Consider the following 22,345-nt stretch of genomic DNA (forward strand, 5'->3'; position numbering starts at 1 on the left):
GTTGAAGCTACCCGAAGGCCACAAGATCCCTACGGCGCAGGAGATGAACAAAAGGCCATACTGCAAATGGCATCATACGTTCACGCACGCCACCAACGACTGCAAAGTGTTGCGCGCACAAATTCAGATGGCGATAGAATCGGGCCGATTAACTTTCGGACAGTTTGCCATGAAGGTAGACATGCGTCCGTTTCCGGACGTCAACATGGTGGACCTAAGCCACTCCATAAGAGAGCCGGGGTTCTCTTTCGATGTCAATATGGCAGGGTTTGTGATCCGCCATGGCGTGGACAAAGCAGAGAGCAGCCACTCTCGTGGCAAAGATAAAGAGGAGGCCGTTCCACGCGACCGGCCTCAAGACGACGATAGACGGTACCTAACCGAGGAGGAGGTGAGAAGCATACGGTATCAGCGCCCATTATCCGTACATCTCCTCAACAAATATGAGCAGCAGTACGACCGACGTCGGCGCTACGACGACGACGATGGAGGATATCGTCGGTCTGATGCAAACAGGAGGTATCGTCAGAATGACGACAACAACGACGGGTACGAATGTCGCGCCAGTGGGAGGTCAAGAGAGCAAGACAACGTGGATAAGCACTGGAACTGTCCCTTCTTCAAACATTGCTGGGACTCAGGAATGAGTCGATTACCAACAATCGAGAACTGCCCAGAGTGCAAACAGCGAAGGAGGAGGGCAAACGAAGTCTCGGTGTTCGAGCGCCTAGGACCTCTCCCACCACATAGCAAACGAGCTGAGTCCTCTCAAGAAGAAGACTTCGAGGAGTCAGATGGAGAAGAAGATAGGTATCACCGACCAAGGTGGTGCCCTGATGGACTCAGCCATTCTCAGAAGCGTAGGGTGCAACGGCTGCGAAACCTGGAAGAAGCCGAGGCACAGTGCACTGTACACGTTGAGAAGAGCACGGCCCGATCTGGCCGTGAAAATTCAGCAGATAGTGGAGACGAAGGCGCGCCCGCCAAAGAAAGTATGGCGCCCAAAACAGGCGAAAGCCGATGCACAGGCATCGGCTGATGCCGATGCAGGGACATCGGCTGATGCGAACATGGTATTCGTACTCCCGTCGAAGTCTCGCGCTCCAAGCGACGAGGAAATTTCAGTGGCTCAATTCGACTGCGGTCCACGACCGGTTATTTTTGAAAAGCCACGAGATAGAAGCTACAGGCATCTGAAAGCCCTATACTTGAGGGGTTACATCAACGGGCAGCCTGTCAGCAAGATGTTGGTTGATACCGGAGCGGCGGTCAACATAATGCCGTATTCCATGCTACGTCGTTTGGGACATTCCGGCGACGATCGATCAAGACCAACATCACATTAAGCGACTTCAACGGCCGGGCGTCGAAGCGAAAGGTGTTCGAATGTAGAGCTTACCGTAGGCCGGAAGACCATACCTACCGCGTTCTTCATCGTTGACGAGCAAAAGCAATTACGCCAGTCCTATTGGGAAGGGACTGGATTCATGCTAACTGTTGCATCCCGTCTACAATGCACCAATGCATCATACGAGTGGGATGGAGATGAGGTGGAAGTCGTTCGGGCGGATGACTCAATCGAGATATCATTAGGCTGCCATGAGCGTGTGGGAAGCAGATGACCAAGAGCCGCTCTCTGGAATCAGTTTAGAGGGTTGTGAGCGTATCGAAGCCTCGAAAAATGGGGTAAGGCTGGTTTTATCCACCGGCCTAACGGAGTAGCAGGTCCAAGGCATTGGACATACGTGGCAAGGCCGATTCCCGAGATCGGCCCTCGAAAAATGAAAAAAATAGAGGATCTCATCTCCAACATGCCACGTAGCTACAGCGGAAATTCAAGAAGTTGCACATCATCGCCAAAGCCTTGCAACGGAAAAGGAGGCCGATTCCCGCAATCGGCCAAAATTATCCTCAACATCCTTTTGTCTGTGTTCAGCATTGATCCAACAGATGCCTGAAGAGCCGATGCCATCAATTACTTGACAGAATCGGCTCGGGGGGCACATAGATGGATGAGATACGAGGATACGGAGCTGGGAGCGGATGTCAAATGTCCAACAGAGCAGCTCAAGCATGGGGGCCGATACATAAACAAATCGGCCATAAAAAATCGAAAATATAGAAATTTTTTAGCAAAGCCGATGCGTAGACATCGACTTAAGGATTAAAAGCCGATGCACGGCCATCGACTCAAGGGGTACGAACGGTTACATGGCAAGGCTCTACTTTGCGAGGACCTCCAACTGTTTGGTGACTCAGGTCTTCTCTGCGAGGACCTCCAGCTTCGTTTGCAGACCTTCAAGTGGAACGGTGCTAAGCAGAAGCGTCAAGTGGGGCGCCCGGAATCGCCCTTTTCTTCGTGCGAGCTTGAAGGGTCACGGCCTCGACCATATGGCTTGGCCAGGGTGGCGATCTCAACATTCTCACCATAAGCTGCATCGTTGAGCTAAAGGAGCTTGGGGGGCATATACGGAGAAGGTACAAGGCCGCGAAAATGTACCCAGGTGAGCCGATTCAAGGATCAATCGGCCGATGAGAATGTTCAGCACAGCCGATGCTTGGACATCGACTCTAGTACAATTGCACGAGATCTACCAGCTGCGTGTTCAGGATGCGAAGTCGGCAGTACTGTCAGAGGCATCAGTGAAGCTGTTGGTGATTCATCTACTACATCGGCTTTCAGCGGAGGGAAAGTAGTCGATGGGGGAAAGTTTGGATGGTTCTGTATAGAAACTGCCTCGAATTACCTGCAAAGCCCTTTCTTCGATCTGCGTATCTTCACCGTTGGCCTCGCCTTGACTGAGGCTCGGGGGGCAGCTGGCCTGATGAGTGTTCTGTTTTCAAAGCCGATTGGGGTATCATCGGCTGATCCTTCGTCACAACTTCCTTCAGCAAATGATGAATTCTTGAAGAGTATCAGGTCTCAAAGTCATCAGTTGAGGAGCGGAGGGATGGATTGCGTAGGACCGATGCGTTAACATCGGTTTGTTAAGCGTTGATGGAGGGGAATCGGCTAAATCAATTGGGGGAAAAATCGATAAAGTCAGATTAGAGGAAATTCTTCATTAATAAAAGGGATTTCTTACAATGGAGAGCTGATTGCTCGAACAAGAGGGGAACAGATTACTACTGCTAGTCTTATGCTAGCGAATCCCTACTCTAAGGGCTGTTGCCGTCTTTGTCGTCGCTGGGGTAGCCGCCCTCGTCGCTACAGTTGACGAACTCCTCATCGCTGCTACTGTGACCTTCAGCGGGGGTCTCCTCCTCGTCATCATCATCATCATCTTCATCGGACCAGGCCCAGCCACGGATGCGCTTTGGCGGCGGTTCTTCGGAGGAGGTGTCATCTTCGGGTTCCTTCTTCGTGTCGGAGGAGATATCCTCGTCTTCATCGTCCTTTTCTTCTTCTTCTTCCTCTTTGGTGGAGGAGGTGAATTTACCCCGGAAGAGGGGGTCATCGCTGTCGCTCTCCGCCTCTAGTTCTCCATCGATCAAGAACCAAAGATCGTCTTCCCCGTCAGTCAAAGGCATGTCACCATCCGACCAGACGAGGTCTTCGGGTCGGCCTTCAGGCACGAAGTCGAAGTCGAATTCTTGTTCATCCCAATGCTCGGGGGCGCGCCGGTTATATGCTTCCGTCTGATTGACCTCCGACTCTCCTTCGCTTGCGGAGGAGGATTGGGAAGAGGAAGGAGAAGACATGGCTATGAAGGAGGAGGGTTTTTTGGGTTGACGACTGGATTGGAACAAGGGGATGAGGAAGAGAACTGTTCGATGTGGCCGGATAAAAGGGGGAATATATGGTTTAATGCCTAAGCAGTTCCCGAGGACGTGGTGCCTGAACCATCAAGTCGTGCAGAGAAGGCGGGGAGGCAAGACGTCATCATGAGGAAAACTGCGACGGTTCTGCCAGGACATGACCCTTCGAAGGAAGCAGATGGTTTTGCAATTATCATTATCAAAACCAGGGGGGCATGTGTTACCATCCGATTTTGGCCAAATCAGGAGGTGGGCCGTAAGCGAAGATGGGCTTTGAAGGTTACATGTGGAGCGTCTTTGAAGCGGCTTTGCGCAAGGAGTTTGGGCTTAACCGCCCTTGTATCTGTAACATATTAGATCGCATTGTAATTTAGACTAAAGAGATAGAGTCTGGCCCATGCACGGTTAGGTGCACGCCTCAATTAGAAAGTCCCTTGGACTATAAATATGTATCTAGGGTTATCGGGAAAGGAGGACAATCATCGTTCAACCAACACAAATCAGACGCATCGCCACCCCTTCTCTTCGAGGGTTTCTCCCGGGTAAGCACCATGCTGCCTAGATCGCATCTAGCGATCTAGGCAGTACACGTTTATTCGTCAACCTTGTACTGCTCGTGCTGAAGCCTTGTTGATGGCGAGCAGTACTATTTATCCTTAGGTGTTTAGGGGCTTGCATTGGTGCTTTCACGTGCATATCTGCGTGGCAATGCCGTCCCTAGACACCTAGCTGCCCTTACGTCTACCCAGACGTAAGGGCAGCATCTTGTTTGTTCTTACTTAGTAGATCCGATCCGTTATAGTTGCTCCTTGCTCCGCAAGGATTAGTTTAATATCTGCATAGTTAGGCCTTATGTTGGGGTCGGAGGATCCGGTGGTGCGTTAGGCGTTGTTTAACGTCCCTGCGAGGGATGTTCCGGGGATCAACATTACGTTGGTTTTTAGGCCTCTCGTAGGGGTAGTTTGCATCGTCTCTCGTAGCTGCTAGGCCCGATCGCACGTAGGACGTTCCGATTATGCGGTGAAAACCCTAAACTGTCGTGGATCGCTTTAGCTTTGTCCTGATCAAGCAGGATCCCCATGCCATTGTAAATCCAACGTGAAACATGGGGCGATCGGCTCCTTGAGCCGATCCACAGGGAACCCGAGAGCCGATAGGGCTCGTATTTAATGTTTACGTGTCTACCATGCGGGAACAATCGAAGCACTAACACCTTCCCGATCGGGTCTAGGTCAGGTGGCACGCCCTAGCAACCGCCAGGACGTTGGCCAGAAGATTTGCGGGACGACGCGAGGTGCCAGGGATCCACTAAGCGGCCCTGGGAGCTTCCCGGCTCTTCGTGTTGCTTAACCAACGCCCGTCGGGGGGTTTTGGAGGGTAACAGCTTGAGATTTCAAATTCAAATTATCTATCGGGGCCGCCTGTTTGGGAGCGTCGGTGTGGGAGCAGCTCCCCCAAATGGAAGATGCTTGCCGGCGCCCCCCAAACAGGGATGTCGGCGCCCCTGCCGGCGCCTATTCGAGGGGCGCCGATGGAGATGCTCTTAGGCTTCTCACAACGAGCCTTTTTGGGGGGGCGCCGGTGGAGATGCTTTTAGGCTGCTCACAACGAGCCTTTTTAGGGGGGCGTCGGTGGAGATGCTCTTAGGCTTCTCAAAAAGAGCTTTTTTTCCATTGCGGATGAGGTTTTCAACAGGCGTCCATAGCGCCGCTCTGTAGTAGTGCACGCAGACGTAGTGCCTCCTGCGTGGGTTCTGAAAACTGCAAAAGATCCATCTTGACGTCTTCTTCGGTGGAATGCACTTGCAGAGCTTCGACGGTTTGTACGTCATCACGCTCTCCAGATGGACCACCGGCGACCTTGATTCTGCCCCTCTCCTTCTTCCAGGGACTCGTGCGATGGCGGGAGCGGAAGAAGCACCGGAAGCCCGCGACATTCTCATGTCTGTCGCCGCCTTGCCTCTACTCGAACCCTAATTTCGTTCCCCACTCTTTTCTATCCCGCGCGCGTACCACCTCAAAGCTGCTCATGCGGTTAAGGCAACTAGTCCCTAGCCCACCACTGACAAGAATCCAAGCCAATAGTTGCAACCACAATATATTTCTGCCTAAAACGATTTTAAATCAAAATTTGATAGTTTAGGGTGTAAAGGATAAAAACTGCAAACGGAGACCGAGCTACATGTATCTCTTTATTTTCAAAAAATTGTAAATCATAGTTTTAAATTTCAAAAACATCTCAAAAAAATCCTGGATGTACCAAAATCTCAATGTGAAATTCTTTGTATTTTAGACTACACAAAAATGATAAAATTTGACAGGTTTTATAGTTTTGAAATGTACACTATTCACTATTCTCAGATCCACATATTTATCATTTTTATGTAGCCTAAAGTACTAAAAAATTCACATTAAGATTTTGTATGTTTGTATATTTCATCATTGGCTGGATCAAGGATTTTTTTCAGATTTTTTTAAAACTTAAAAGTATGATTTCTGAATTTTTAAAAATAAAGAGCTACATGTAGCTAGACCTCCATTTGTCCACTCTCATGCAAAGGACACGTATCTATCTGGCGCGCGTACCGCCTCGAAGCCGCGCGATGCGGTTAAGGGCATCTCCAACACGGCGATCCATCCCGCACCCACGCGTCCGGATGCGTCAAAACGGACAAAACCGCGGCCCAACGCGGCCACGCATCGCAAATGCGAATGACCGTGGTGTCCGGGACGACAAAAACCCGGCCCAAATCTGGGCCAGGTTTGCGTGACCGCGGATGGCACGCGGCGTCCTCGCGCGTCCGTCTGCTCGCCTCCGTGGGCCCAGCTATCGGTGGGGGCGCGAATATTATTAAATGTGGATTGGGAGGGGACTGTCCCTGTCTAGTCCACTTCCCCACTCCGTAGTCCACCTCCCCACGCGCTCGCAACCGCCGCCATGGCTCCGAAGATAGCTTTTGCTCCCGGCGCCAACAAAGCAACAACGGCGAGGATAGCACCAGCCGCCGTCCTCCGCCGGTGTTGAGGACTGCCGGACACCGCGGCGGTCTCTACATCGGAGAGGCCGCCCGCGTCGCCGCTGCATTGGCGCAACCCGCGCCGCTGGTGCCGAATCTGGAGGACGACGATGACCTAGACACGCGCGCCGCTCTGGCGCTGTCCAAGGTGGAGGAGAAGGCCAAGTGGCCGCATCTCGAGGCGGTGATCCGCACCTCCGCGGTGGAGGAGGAGGCCCGGCAGGCGGTCGAGGATGCCGGGGCCTGGGCGTTGCTCGACCAGGCCCGCCGTGAGGAGGAAGCCTTGCGGCGGCGCGAGAAGGCCAGTCTCCGGCGGGAGGAGGCCAGGCGCGAGGAGGCCAGGTGCCGGCGTGACGAGGAGAGGCGCCGGCGCGAGGAGGCTAGACGCCTGGCGAAGCAGGAGAGGCAGGCAACCAGTCGCTAGCCACCACTGACAAGAATCCAAGCTAATAGCTGTCACAACAATATTTTCTGCCTAAAACGACTCTAAGGGTCGATTTAGACCCAAATTTGATAGTTTAGATATGTATTTCGAGGAGGGTGAAGGTAGATATTTTTGGCAACGGGCTCATCTGTGTTTCCTCTGTTTTCTGGTGGGATCTATGCTCTATAAATCATCAACACTGGATCTGTTTGATGACATTTGTCTTGGATTTTTCTAAATTTAGAGTGACCTGTGGTTTCGACGGACCGACCGGTCCGGCACGCACTGTAGAGTGGGCGGACAAACACGGGGCGCAAGGCGAGCGGCGAAGCGACAGTACGCTGCACGCAGAGGGGGCGGTACTGTTGCATTCGGCTGGGCCGTCACGTGTCGACCCCCTGGTGGCCAGGATAGATAGCAAGATCCATCATTCCACTTCTTCCACCCCTGACCCTGAGTGAATGGTGGAGGGCCACAGCGCGTCGTGCAGCAGCAGCATGCAGAGGGTTTGCCTCCTTTTTTCTTTTAATGTAATGTAAATGAACCAGAACAGTACCATGCAGCTGCGACTTTTGTACTCCAGCTGTGGTGTTGTCGCGGGCTCACGGCATACCCCTTTCTTTGATCACGCCTACACTACACTTGGTCCTGCCGTGCTACGGCTTCTTGTATATATACCGTGATTTTAGCAAAATCAACCGATCTCACAAAATAACCTTTTACTTGGCTTGGCTCTGCACTAGATGAAACCATGCTCAGTACCACAACTTCATCTCAGGTGGAGCCAAACTGAGAATTACGACGTCGTTCTAGGTGAAGCCAAACTCAGTAGCACGGCTCTGTCTCGGGTGAAGCAAAACTCAGAAACACAGCACCGTCCCAGATAGAGCCAAGCTCACTAGACGGCCCCGTCCTAGGTGGAACTAAGGTCCTTAGTTCTTTTTAACGACAATTAGGAGTAGTTCATGCACCTAGTGATGACCATGGTTATTGAACCCAAGAGAGATGTTTGCATCACCTCGGACCGCCACTATAGGATACTCAACACGGATATTTTCTATTTAACGCTTATTTTCATTTGGACGGTTGTGTGTGCAAACATTAAAAGATGTACCATAACAATACTCTATTCTTCTCAATTTGTTCTTTAGTGTTTTTTAACATAACTCTTTTGAACATGAGGTGACACATCAGTGCGAGCTCGAAGTGCTTCGCACCTCCGGCAGCATCGCCATACATGTCATACATGTCCTCACTATGAACATTGTGGTGGTAGAGTAGAGTGATGGAAGACATGGTATAGGTTTTCATATTGTACTTTGTAGTGGTTTTTCTTCAAAATTTTAACTTCTAAACTGCTTTTTATTATGAAATATAACTTGTCATAGATTTTTTCATCTATATTTGCTATATTATTCTATTTATCTTTGCAATGTGCTTCCTCAGTAGCTTGAGATGCTTTTTATCATGAAGTATAACTTGTCACAGATTTTGTCATCTATCCATGCTATATATTAGTATATTCCTCTTTCCAATGTGCTTCCTCAGCATCTTGGGTTCCTGGGTACTATCTAGTACCAGCAAGCATCAGGTTGTAGCTCACAACCACTGACATAACTCTTTTGGGAATAACAACGAACTGATGAACGCTTATTAACCAACCATCATTATAATAACCCGGAGAGAATTCGGAGGCGCCACGAAACTTCTCACATGCGCCTAATAAGGCTTGACAGTGGAGCGCCTTACATCTGACGGGTTTCACACGCATTAGTGACTCGAAGTTATTTCTGGCAAGGTTAGGGTGACGAGAAACTAGTCTGTCGGGCAGGGATTTAAGTGTCCTTCAACCACAATTTTGCACACATAACCATCTAAATAGTAATAAGCTTAAAATATAAAGTAATTGTGTTGAGTATCCATTGGTGGTGGCCACAAATAATGCAAACATCTGTCTTGGCTTGCTCTTGTGCTACCCCGATTTTGAACCTCCACGTCACGGCTTTGCATCCCGGGCGTACAAGTCTAGGAGAGAAGAGAGGATCTTCATGTGCTTGTCGGCGATGGTAGCAGCAACATCGGTTTCCTCTTCCAGCAGAACGGTGATCATCTCCTTGTCGTTTGAATCCATAATCTAGGAAAACTGTTGAACCACTCATGTGCAAGATGGCCACGAGAGGGGCTCGGGACTATTGGTGGTACGCCAAAAGGATGACAGATCGGTGGCCAATGGACAGAGGAGTAGGGGGGTGGGTTTGGATGCGATGGCATGCCCTTTCAATCGATGTGGGAACAGTGGAAGCAGAGAGTGGTGGTTTCGGCGCGATCTTGTGGGGTGGTGTGAACACGGGCGGAGAAAGGGGAGAAATGGCGACTATTGTTTTCCTTTGTCTCATCGACAAAGATGAGTTGGAGCGGCAGATGAAAAAATGGATCACGGCTATTGAAAATAGGATAGGGGGATGGGCGAGATTGTACCCTCCAGCACCCCCATAGGCTGTGGGGGTGGGAGGGGGGCTAGGCGGCAGGAGATGCTCTTTGTTTGGAAGCATGCTAGTCCAATTTTTGGCATGCCAGTGTTTATTCTTTTTTCGCTTATTCCAGCCCATTTTTCCTGCCAATTCATAGGGCATTTCCTTCACGCCCATCTGCACAACTTCGGCTCCATTCTCGTTGGCGCCGACCACAGAGGTTAGATTCCGAAATAGTTTCGTCGTGAGTTAGATGAAGATTACTTTTTGCCAAAGGGTCATATTAGTTTAAAAAAATACATTCATATGTAAGCAAAATTTGAGCAATAAATTTGAGAAGGCAACTTTGGGCACAAATGAATACTCTTACCCTCTTCATTTTAAAATACGCGACATGTTCAAACTCTGGTGTTTTGTTCCTACAAATCATCGACTCTAGATCCAGAAGTTTAACGTCTGGTGTGGTGTATTGGAGGTCAATCACCGGCTCATCAAAATATTTGAGCTTAGTGCAACCTTTGCAGATTTGGTCTTCTGCGAGTTGTTCACCTCAGCCGTGGAAGAGTGTCAAGGTGCAAAAAGAGGAACTGGACTTTGATTGAGGGTGTCAAGTGGGATCCCACTTTTGTCCCACTTGTAGTATAATTTGACTTTTTTAGTACAAATTTTGGCATCAAAATTTGAACTACATAGTACAAAATGACATCCCACCGGGATCCCACCTTGACACCCTAACTTTGATAATCTTTGATACTCCCTCCATTCCATGAAACATGTTTGAGATTTGTCAAAATCCAAATATATCCGTCACAACTGAGAAGCTATGAATTTCACGAAAAGTAGAATGCGGCATTTCTCCTCCCTCCAAAAGTATTGAACTGTCCCATGTGAAATTCTCACAAAATCCCTGAGCTCCAAAGAGATCCAAATCCCAGGGTAATCAATTGACAACAACGTACAAACTGGGAACCAGCAGGTTCATGAAGCCTGAAGCCCTGTACTCGCCGTTTGCAGCAACCTGGCCAGTGTCCGCCGTATCCCACTGCTAAAATTTGTAGCCCTGCCATGTACTGTGTTAGTGTAACTGTGCAAGGCAAACTGACAGGCTTGTGTGGACACCGGCCCACACATGACTGTAGTGTCCAGGGACATCATCAATAGCAGCGGTACTGAACAAGGCTTGATCAAAGGGACACACTCACACGTCCTTTTACTTTCCTTTGCATCGGGCATCTGCAACAGGGCACCGTAAAACGCCATGTGCATCCGCTTACGTCGACTCGCGGATACGAAAATACTCGTTTTTGTTCGCGCGTTCGTTTGAGGCTGGAGACACTACCAATCGTTAAACATTTATGGAAACCACACAGGATCAGTATCGCAGTGGTCGTCAATCATTTCATCACCTACAATATCGACAAGCCCATAAGCTTTGGCTTCGTCTGCTGACATAAAAATATCCCTTTCCATGTCTTCGGATACGACCCAAAAAGGTTTGCATGTTCTTAGTGCATAAACCCTTGTGATCATTTCGCGAACTTTGTGTAACTCTTCTACTTCTAGTAAAAATTCTGGTGTCCTTGCCCGATAATAAGCACTAGCAGGTTGGTGAAGCATAATCCTCGCATGAGGGAATGCTATACGCTTGGTGGGTTCTCCTCCAAGCAGAATGAAAGACGTCATGGACGCAGATTTCCCATTTAATTCGTAAAAATAAAGATTCTTGTTCGTAGAATCTCGATAAAGAAAAAAGCCAACTATCAAATTTGAACCGATGACTCTCGCATTACAAAAACTCGCAAGGAAAGATCCAACCGATCGTTTACTTAAGTTTGAGCGAATTTTCAAAGCACAAAAACCTGACGCATATTATTTTTCAAAAAAAAAATCTCTTTTTTATTTAAACATAGTTGCAAACATTACACAAACTAATACATAATTGGAAACATGGTTTTACACAAACTAATACATTGTTTAAAACATGGTGTACACAAACTAATACATAGCTAAAACACTGCAAAATGAGGAAACCAAACTAGTGTTAGGTTCGCATATTTCATATGTTCGTGCCAAGAAAGAACACTCTTGGGCACACTCAATCACTCAAACTTGAAAATCTAGCTGGCAATGATAGCCATGTTGTTTCTATCGAGGACGAACATTCAGAAACCACCACTAGCGGCTTCAATTGGCTTGTGCCCATATTCGCTGCAAAGAAAGAACACTCTGTCGGTGTCTGAGCCGGACTCGTCGGTGTGGTAGTGCCTGCGACAGGATGTGCCGCCGAACACTTTGACGATCATCTCGCCAACCCCCTCATAGAGGAAGGTGAGGTGGCAGCCGGGTTCGAGAGCGAGGTCGCGGGCGAACTTGTCCCACCCGGTGTGCAGGGACATCTTGCCCTGCCCGTCGAACAAGACCTCGACAGGCAACCGGCAAAAGTTGCAGCTGGCCTCCCGTAGCTACAACTAGGCCGGCTCGACGCTAACTTGGCGAATTTTTCCGGGAGCCACTTGATGCCGAGGGGGTCCTGGTCGATGCGGAGGAGGAACCGGTCCTCCTGCGAAGACGATGATGGCGCAGGCGACGACGACCGTGGGGCCGTAGCTATTCCACCTCGGCGGCTCCAGCCCCGGGGCCGGCCACGCCAACCTCGTCGGCCACCTGGACCCGCCATGGAGTTCCTCGTTGGGCTGGTTGCGTCGCAGGAAGAACTAGGCGGCGCTACGATGGAGGTTGTTGCGGCTAGGGTTTGTGTGGAGCAGAGGATGAGGAAGACGAGCACGCGCCCTCTTTATATACGCCGGAGGCAGGCAAGGGGCGTGACACGCATGGCACTGCCATAACTTCGTTGTCATAGGTGGGCGACAGCCGCTCGGCAGGCGAGGCATCGCCATTAACGTGGCGCAGACAACGAAACGTCCACCAGACGGGAGGCATCCGAGGCGCATATTTGGACCATGTTTGCGTCTCCGCGGACAATCCGGTCACTATGCGTTGGCTAGCTGGACCTGGTCCTAGACGCATTTTTTGACCACGCGGACGCAAACGGTGAGATGCCCTCAAAAGAGCTAAGCTGATAGCTTACTAAATTTTCTGTTTGCGAGTTCCCCGCTGTCCATGGAGACGGAGCCCTCACTTCATAATCAATGGATGCTTGATTTGCACAGTTACTCCAATGGTCTGGCCCCCAGTTCATGGCACCAACAGGTGTTGTACTGTTGTGTAGCTGCAAGGTTGGTCAGACATTACAGAAGTTCACGAGTATAGCGGAAATTCAATTTCGCTCCCTGGTGCATTAATAGCATTGTGAAAAAAAATATTACTCTAATGGTCAGCCAGTTCATGCATGACATAGATAATTTTTTCACAAGCATCGCCTAATGAAGGTTTTACCAAACAGTTGCATTTACATTACATACAAGGTCATACAGTCATAATAGGTAGCTACTTGTTAATAATTTACAGTTGATGGACCATTGCTCTTCTACCTGCCTGGTGGAAGATTTCAAGTGGGCGAATTAGCGTGCAGATTGAACGGATTATTGCGGTACTGTGTTTTTCTGTTGATGCCATTCCTGAATGGCAGAGCGAAGGGCGAGATTGGGGATGAGCTCGTCATGTTCAAGCGGCAAGTTGGTCATTGGAGATGTGTCGCTGCCGGTATTGAGCCAGCTCCGGATCAAATCGCCTTCATAGGTGAAACCGTCCGCTGCAATGTGAGGATCATTCATGACATCCTGAAAAATTCGCACAGACAGTTAGCCATGTGATAGAAGACTCCGCTTTTAATATAAAACTGAGAATTTTCGAACAATCACAAACCAAATGGAGCATTCTGCTTTATAATCCAACTCATCCAGATGTTTCCTTTCTACTCACCTGAGATATAGGGCAGATGAAGTATGATGGTATGCTGCTTTCATCAAGCACTGATCTTGAAGATGAAGGCGAAGATGATGTTGCATCATCTCTCATGGATTCAAGTGCTCTCCACAGCTCACCTGAAAGATCAGGACGGCACCTCCTGCTTGGCTCAGTGCATCCTAGAGCCAGGTGTGCTAACTGCTGGACGTGCACAGCAGGCCACTCTCCAGCTGAGGTATCAATTACAGAGTTCAGGTTACCTTGCATCATGGCATCTTCCACAATCCTTTTTACACCAACAGGAGGCTTTCCAGTTAAAAGGCGCATGACTATGATCCCAAAAGAATAAACATCGGAGCGAGGTGTCATCTCTCCAGTGGCAAGAAATTCAGGGTCCATGTACGCAGGAGTTCCCAAAGGATGCATGGTGCGGTACATGGTAGTGTTGTCGTTACTGGACTGGATTAGCAGGCGAGAAATACCAAAGTCACTTAGCTTACTGACTAAGTTAACATCAAGGAGAATGTTGGAAGGCTTGAGATCCGCATGAACAATTGGGTGAGGTTTATTCTCATGCAGAAAGATAAGAGCTGAACATATCTCGGCAATAATTCGGACACGAATCTGCCATGTCAGAGTTGCTCTCTTATCCTGACATACAAGAAAATCTTCAAGGCTACCATTTGGCAAGAATTCGTAGACAAGTGTAGACAACTCTGAGCAAGCTCCTAGCAGAGTTACCAGGTTGGGGTGTCTCACTCTACTAAGGATGGTAACCTGCAACAGAAATCGAAAAGAACCTACTACGGGTAAGTGTAAGTGTCTTTTTGAGAGCACTCATTTTATTCAAGTTCAGTTTTGAAATAGCAAGGAGCCAACAATCAACTCCCTTATCCAGTACTACAAAGACAAAGTTAAACTTCAGAATGAGTTGAGTGAAACTACCTCTTGTTCGAACTGTGATTGTCCTTGCAAACCATCAGGTCTCAGCACCTTTATTGCAACTGTCATGTTCCGGAGGACACCTTGGTATACACAGCCAAACCCACCTTCTCCAATCTTCCGTAAACTACTGAAATTTTCTGTTGCACGCTCCAGTTCAGATGGTGAAAACTCACAGTGCATTGCTGTTACCAAAACTGAAAGAATCTGCCCTCTTCTCTGACGTAATTCTTCAACTTCTCTGACTGAACGATTCCGTTCATGTAGCAAGTGATCGTGTTCTGATAGAAGCCAGTCGTAATGGTCTTTGGATTCAGAGATCTGATGTTGAAGACTCTCATTATGCTCATTGGCTTTCTGCAGTTCCTCAATGACCTCATCTTGCCGTACTTTAAGTTGTTGCAACTCTTCTTGTATTTTGGAAAGAAATTCCTCAGTTTCTTTCCTCTGTTGGACCTGGTTTAAGTACAAGTTCTCTGATGTCCTGGCCTGCAGAAAACAAAGTATCAAAGACAATTCATTCATTCTGTGATAGTCTGATAGACGACTTGACTGATATGCTTTCATGTAACATCAATAGCCAGCGAACATCGTAAAATGGAAGGATGTGCCCAGAGATTGTACTCACACTTGATAGGGCTAATAAATGACCTCACCAGCCTAAATAAGATAAATTTTTGCAGCAAGAAATGATTAACACGATAATATGAATTTACCATCCGTTCAGATTCAATCCGCCTCAAGCGCTCGTCAGAGGCTTCCTGCTTGAATACTGCAACTTCTTCCATGGTTTTTTTTAGTTTGTTACGCAAATCATTGTCTGAACGAAGATCTCCCTGTTAAGATCAATGAGAGCAAATAATTAGTCATGTAGGGTAATAAAATTGTCTAGATTTTTTATGCGGTACAGTTTAACTATCAACTAGCACGTTTTCATTGAGCTGTTTAACATACACCATACAGCTTCTTTAACGTAGTAATTAAAAGCTATGTCTTAGACTAAATCATAGGTAGGCCCCTTGCTGGTCAAGGTACAGTTCTTTGTTCCCTGCTTCCATCTGCTGCACAAGGGTTACACACTGAACCACACATCCAAGACATGTATTTGCAAGAATTACGAAGAAGCAAGTAATCATGGAAACTTGTTAAAATGAGATCAACTAGACCAACCAAGATTTCTTTCAAATCCTCAGGCCCAAAATCACCGCCATCAGACCTCTTAATGCAAGCCGCACATCTAGGCCAACAAAAAAATGTCAATGCTTGTTATAATGTCAAGAAATCTAACAGGAGGCTGGAAAGCTACCTTCTTAAGCCATCAATTGCACCAAGACTGTTTGGGTCACACTTCAAACCCTCTATGTAAGTTGCCAGAGCACTCTCATAGTCATCCATGAGAAATTGGGCATTTGCTTTACGCAAGTAGCCTTTCAGAAATGTAGGATCCAGCTCAATACATTTTTCTGCATCTTCTAAACCTTCAGAAAGATTTCGTAGATAGATGTGTGATTGAGCTCTGTTGCTGAAGACCTGGATAATAAGCCATAACATATTACCAAAGGAAAACAGTAGAAGAATCACGGTGCCTAAATGAAAGAAGGGGGCTCAAAGAGCATGCATCACAATAAAGAATGTCAAAAAAGCCCGATCATAGATGGAGGACGTATCCAATGCACCTGGAGTTCTCGTGCAACTGGTGTATCCAAAAGCCAAAACACTTGCTACATTTACTTGCTATAAATGTTGAAAATATTTGACTACATAGACATAGGATGGTATATCTAACATGTGACAAATTTCAATTACAAAATAAACTCGAGAAACAAAAATAACAATTCAGCTGTGTTAGTGTTAACGGGCTCAATTCATAGCCCAGTTTAAATTAACTACATCCCCAACATTATTTGTCTTTCTTTGTTTCTCAACTTGAATCTAAAACAAAAAACTTGATGACACGCTAGATGTATGTTGTGCCAATGCATAGAATTGTTTTCAGAATTTTTGAACACATTTTGATGGATTTTTACCATTCGGTGAGCCGGTTGCACAACCCCAGGTACACATGATAGGTCCTTGTCATAGATGGTATGTATGATGAAGATCTTTTTTTAATCAGATACTCTTCTAGTTTCAAAGGAACTATAAATTCAGTCAATGAGATAAAGTTGCCTTCATATGCTATATTCGGCGTAAATCAAATCCTTACTCTGGGATCATTTGGGTTCTTTTTAATAGCTTCAGTATAGTGATCTGCTGCTTCCTGGTATTTTTTCTTCTGGAAGAATTCATTGCCTGCAACATTTGTGCACACTCAAAAGAATTATTTCTAAACATCACGATAGCGCATACTTCTAATAGGGATCTGGATATATCATCATTGAAGAAAGAACATGGATTGCTAGGAACGCAGACCACCTATTTGTTTATTATATACCATAGAGTGTTTTGTTTGAGGATAAGGAGCGCGTGAATTTGGGGGCGGTGACAGCGTTTCTCATTTTGTATCTCTTGTTCTCGTAAGGGGTGAGGTGGTTATGGGCAAACCCATTGCATTCCTCAAATCAAACAATCGGTTAGATCCAGAGTTAGGATCAGGGTATCCACTCGTCGTCATTTATTTACAAAAGTTCATTGATTTGTGTCAGAATTTTTTTGCAAAAGTTCTAAGCCGTAAGTCTTATACTCACGTGAAGTAAACAACATGAATTTACTATTGATTGTTGCTTCCTGCATATAAAGTTAGAAGTCTGAAATCCCCAAGAACATAACGCCCCTACACTTAATGAGCATACTTTCAGAGAAATTCTTGATGTATTAAGGAAGACAGATAAAACGTCGATGGGAATGAGTACAAATTAGGCGAGACCATGCCCCCTCCCATGTTTCTGATTTGTGAATGATTGAATGTAGCCACACCAAGAACACCCACTAACCACTAGCAGCAATCGACTTGACAGTTATTTATAGGAGTACTTCAAATCCATTGCATTCCTTCAAATCATACAATTAGTCAGATCCAGAGTTAGGATCAGGGTACCCACTCGCCATCATTTATGTACAACAGAACCAGACCATTGATTTGTGTCAGAATAATTTTGCTAAAGTTCTAAGCCCTAGTCTTATATACTCACGTGAAGTAAACAACATGAATTTACTATTTATTGTTGCTTCCTGCATATAAAGTTAAAAGTATGAAATCCCTAAGAACGTTAACACTCGTATACTTAATGGCCATACTTTTGGAGAAATCGGTTGATGTATTAAGGAAGACAGATCCAACGTCGATGGGAACAGTACAAATTAGGCGAGACCATGCCCATTAAACATGTTTCTGATTATTTATTTATTTTGTGAAAGAAACATGTTTCTGATTTGTGAATGATGAATGTAGGCCACACCAAGAACACCTGTTAACAGGTCACAGCAATCGACCTCACAGTTATTTATAGGAGTACTACATTGTCATAATTAACAGCGTTGTAATCAGACAAGTATCAGGAAAGCATTCCAAACCTTTGTGGCGGTGGTGGTCGGCCGCTTCCTGATCTAGCCGTTCCTGCTCCTCGATCTCCTTCCTGCCGCTCTCAGCCTCATCCAGCTTGGCGAGCGTCTCCAAGCTGTAGTGCTCGGCCAGCGACTGCTGCAGCGCCCTGATCGCCGGCGCGTAGTCCCCGGCACAGGCCGCGAGCTTGAGCAGCGCCGACGCCTTCCGCGACAAGGCCCGCGCGAGCAGCCGGTTGTCGGCGCGGAGCTCCCTGCCTCTCTCCACCGCGTCGTCGCAGTCCCTCACGCACTCCTTGTACTGAAATGGAGAACCAAGGTGCTATCAAGGGGGTTAGGGGGGAAAGCGAGGGTTTGGGGAGGGATCGGAGAAGCTGGCAGACCTTGGACATGAGGAGGTAGGCGGCGGCGCGGTTGGTGAGGAAGGAGATGTCGCGGGGGTCGAGGGCGGCGCCGCGGGTGTAGTGGAGCACGGCCGTCTCGAGGAAGAGCTTGCGGTAGGCGTCGTTGCCGGCCTCCTTCTCCCGCTGCGCCTCCGCCGCCCGCTCGTCCTCCGCCTCCATCGCCGGTATCAGGTGTGAGATCCCCTCTCCGTTGAAGGCGCTACCGGGCGGCGCTACTCGGGAACTGCAAATGCATTTGGTCGCCGGCGGTTACGCCGGTGGGGCAGTGGGAGACTCGGAGAAAGTCTTGTGCAGCGGCGGCGGGGACAGAATCTCTCTGACCTGTCGTTGGGTCCTGTCTCTCGGTCTCTCGTCTTTCGAGCTGACTGGACGCCACGTCAGCGGGGGTGAAACCAGTAGAGTGTACTTCTTTTGTTCGATGAAACATGTTGGAGTTGAAGGTTCGTTAAATTTTGGTTCTATTTATGTACTGTTTGATGTTTAGATACATCTAATTTAAATAAATTTTAGACACGTTTGGTGAGATGGAGGAAATATTTTTAGCTATGCACACACACATGCCCATGTTTGGTTACTTCGGTTCTAAACATTATGTTTCGATGCAGTTTCGGCCCAGTGTTTGATAGGCTGCACCGGTTACAAATCTAGTAGCTAGAGGGGAAAAAACGTTGTTTGGTTATTTGGTATAACTAGCTTATTGGCTTATAGTTGCCACTTTAAACTTGGTGATGTTACCTTCTAACAGTTATGATCACACATAACATATAGAACACATTGAATTTGGGAAGGACCATGAGATAAGTAGCAGGTTTTGTACACACCTCCGTTCACAAATCAGGGTTCAGACTGATCAAAAGCTACCCGAGGCTTCAAAAGCTTCTGAAACTAAAAGGTTATACATCAACATGTATGTTTATCATTGTCTCACGCTTACTATTACTACTACAGACATAGATAGACAGACACATATACAGAGAGGCCGCCAACTATGTAGGTTTGGCGCTAGAGCTGTTGTGCTTGTATATGCGCATCTTCAGGTCCAATGCCTTGATCTTGAAGTATAACACATCGACGTGCTCCAGGTCATACTTGTAGATGACCACCGACCAGTTTCTCCCCAACATTATCTGCTCGTCGTGATAATTGACCTGCACCAACTTGTCACGTAGCGCGGCAGAGGGATCTTGATCCACTCCCTCAAGCCGGCCTAGAACTCCGGTGGAACGTCGAGCATGTGCAAGTCGTTGATGAGTGCATTTTTTATGCATGTTAGTAGTGGTAGGACTTTGGTAACTTTTATGTTAGTTTCAACAGGATCCCCGAATGGAAGTACATAATGGACACGATAAATGGAACATATATTTTTGGATACAAAAATGTTGATTGAATGCCATTTAAAACAATAAAGATATCTACCTTAGCATGTGGGAGAATCTCAGTGAGAAAACCGTCAAAACGAAGCAATCATAGAGTCTGATGACCATTGGTATGGGCAGATTCCGCCTATATGGTGCGGTCGTACGACCCTCCACCGCCTTCTTCTCTTCTAATAGTTTCACCCCATGCAAACAGAAGAGAGATATGACACTCGTAGACACTAAAAAACGCAGAAACCTCACCTCCCGAAGGGATATGGAGGGGGAACTAGTAGAAGGGCACCGATCCTCGCCGCTACTCGGATCCAAGGAGGCTTTGGTCATCATCTCCATCACCATTAGCTACAACAACAACATCATCATCATCATCATCACCAATCATTCCCATCTTGTTGTATTTCTTATACTTTGGTGTAGATCTGAAAAATAATTCATTTCCCATAGGTGTGATCCATTTCATTACCATGATGATATCTCCTACCTATATGTGTGAGAATATCCCTTTGTTATTGACGATATGGTGAAACCCTAGTTATGGATTACAATTGAAATAAAGATGTTTTATCATTCCTTTATCATTTGTGTATTAATAGTCTCTCTTGATATTGTATGAAGTTGACCATGCGATATTTGCCTCTAAGGACAAGAGAGGGGATTGACCTTGGACACGTGGTAGAGAGGAGGCATCAAGTGACACCCTCACACGCTAATCCTCTATCACATGGTCAATCGGGGATTAGAGGAGACTCATAGCTCTTCCATCCATAGCCATTGGATCCTAGCGGAACCCTTAATAGTAATTAATGTGCTGAGGTGATTTGCCCTTTACATTATTGTGGTTTTGAGAGGACGGTTGAACGGATGGTTGGTCTGCAACCGCGCTATGTGGAGCTTCTCCCATACACATGCATAAAAGAATGGCTAGAACATCGTATTGTCTAACACTCCAAACACTTGAGGTGAATCCAAGAATCCCCGAGAACCCTTTAGCCCACTTCAGTTTTATTACCCTTACAACATGTTGTTCTCCTTTTCATTAGTTACTTTTAGCACTTTTGCTTTTACTGTTCAAGACATTCAATCATACCTTTTTCATCTTTACTTGGAATTAAGTGCACCTTTGTGCATCCTTAAGGAAGTTGTAACAAGAAAACAAATACTTGATCATATATATATATAGCCAGTAGGCTATATTGGATCGATTCTCTTATTTCGAAACTAGCTACACCTACATCTCACTTCCAGTCATGAGTCGTAGGCTATGTGGATTCAAATTTTGTTGCCGACTTGGATAAGAGAAGGTTCCTCATAGGTTATGTGTTCACTGTTGGTGGATGTGATGTGAGTTGGAAGACAATATTACAACCTGTTCACCAGTTGTTGCTGCCGACTTGGATATGTTATCACCAGATTTTGGCCAAATCAGGAGATGGGCCGTAAGTGAAGATGGGCTTGAAAGATACACGCGTGGAGCATCTTTGAAGCGGCCTTGCGCGAGGAGTTTGGGCTAGATTGCCCATGTATCTGTAAATATAGTAGATCGTATTTTAGTTTAGATTAGAAGATAGAGTTTAACCCGTGCACGGTTAGGTGCACGTCCAAATTAGAAAGTCCCTTGGACTATAAATATGTATCTAGGGTTATCGGAAAAGAAGGACAATCACGTTCACAACAAACACAAATCAGGCGCATCGCCACCCCTTCTTTCGAGGGTTTCTCCCGGGTAAGCATCATGCTGCCTAGATCGCATCTTGCGATCTAGGCAGCACACGTTTATTCGTTTACCTTGTGATGCTCGTGCTGAAGCGTTGTTGATGGCGAGTAGCACTATTTATCATAGATGTTTTGGGGCTTGCATAGATGCTTTTCTTACGCATATCTGCTTAGCTGTGCCGTCCCTCGATATCTAGCTGGTGTAAGGGCAGCATCTTGCTTGTTCGTTACTTACTAGATCCGATCTGTTATAGTTGCTCCTTGTTCTTCAAGGATTAGTTTAATATCTGCATGATTAGGCCTTATGCTGGGGTTGGACGATCCGGTAGTGCATTAGGTGTTGTTTGCCGTTCCTATAAGGGATGTTCCGGGAATTGACTTAAACGTTGGTTTTTAGGCCTCTTATAGGGGTAGTTTTCATCATCTTTCGTATCGGCTAGGCCCAACTACGCGTAGGATGTTCCGGTTATGCGGTGAAAACCCTAAACTGTCGTAGATTGGTTTAGCTTTGTTTTGATCAAGCAGGATCCCCATGTCATTGTAAATCCAACGTGAACCATGGGGCGATCGGCTTTTTGAGCCGATCCGCAGGGCAACCTGAGAGCCGATAGGGCTCGTATTTAATGTTTACGTGTCTACCATGCAGGAGCCTAATCGAAGCAATCCAACACCTTCCTGACCAGGTATAGGTCAGGTGGCACGCCCTTGCAACCGCTAGGTCGTGTGCCGGAGCATTTGCGGGACGACGTCGAGGGACCAGGGCCCGCTGCCGCCTTGGAAGCCTCCCGGCTCTTCGTGTTGCTTAACCACTCGCTCGCCGGTGGGTTTTGGCGAGCAACACATTCCGGCACGCCCGGTGGGACATCGGGACA

At 47.2% G+C, this 22,345-nt stretch overlaps 1 protein-coding gene across 2 annotated transcripts; it reads right to left on the minus strand.

Annotated features, from left to right (window-relative positions):
* Positions 1-12,942: 12,942 nt before the first annotated feature.
* Positions 12,943-18,672, minus strand: LOC124685089 (U-box domain-containing protein 70-like). 2 transcript variants are annotated; one of them, XM_047219393.1, is made up of 10 exons: positions 18,364-18,672; positions 17,993-18,281; positions 16,686-16,771; positions 15,786-16,009; positions 15,650-15,716; positions 15,196-15,315; positions 14,483-14,968; positions 13,798-14,314; positions 13,553-13,767; positions 12,943-13,410 (listed from the first exon to the last, which is right to left on the minus strand). In XM_047219393.1, the coding sequence occupies exons 1-10, from the start codon at positions 18,541-18,543 to the stop codon at positions 13,213-13,215; spliced, it is 2,382 nt and encodes a 793-aa protein (XP_047075349.1). In that variant the 5' UTR covers positions 18,544-18,672; the 3' UTR covers positions 12,943-13,212. The 2 variants fall into 2 exon arrangements, with proteins under 2 accessions (XP_047075349.1, XP_047075348.1); XM_047219392.1 differs by having other exon boundaries at positions 13,553-14,314.
* Positions 18,673-22,345: the final 3,673 nt, after the last annotated feature.

This window comes from Lolium rigidum, chromosome 1 (genome assembly GCF_022539505.1).
Source record: "Lolium rigidum isolate FL_2022 chromosome 1, APGP_CSIRO_Lrig_0.1, whole genome shotgun sequence".
Lineage (NCBI taxonomy): Eukaryota > Viridiplantae > Streptophyta > Magnoliopsida > Poales > Poaceae > Lolium > Lolium rigidum.

Excerpts from the sequence above, each read along its gene's own strand:
- LOC124685089 (XM_047219392.1), bottom strand. The coding sequence starts at position 18,543 with ATGGAGGCGGAGGACGAGCGGGCGGCGGAGGCGCAGCGGGAGAAGGAG. Across the intron at positions 16,772-17,992 it reads CGACCACCACCGCCACAAAG|GCAATGAATTCTTCCAGAAG; the intron begins GTTTGGAATGCT and ends CAAATGTTGCAG. Across the intron at positions 13,411-13,552 it reads TCATCTGCCCTATATCTCAG|GATGTCATGAATGATCCTCA; the intron begins GTGAGTAGAAAG and ends CGAATTTTTCAG.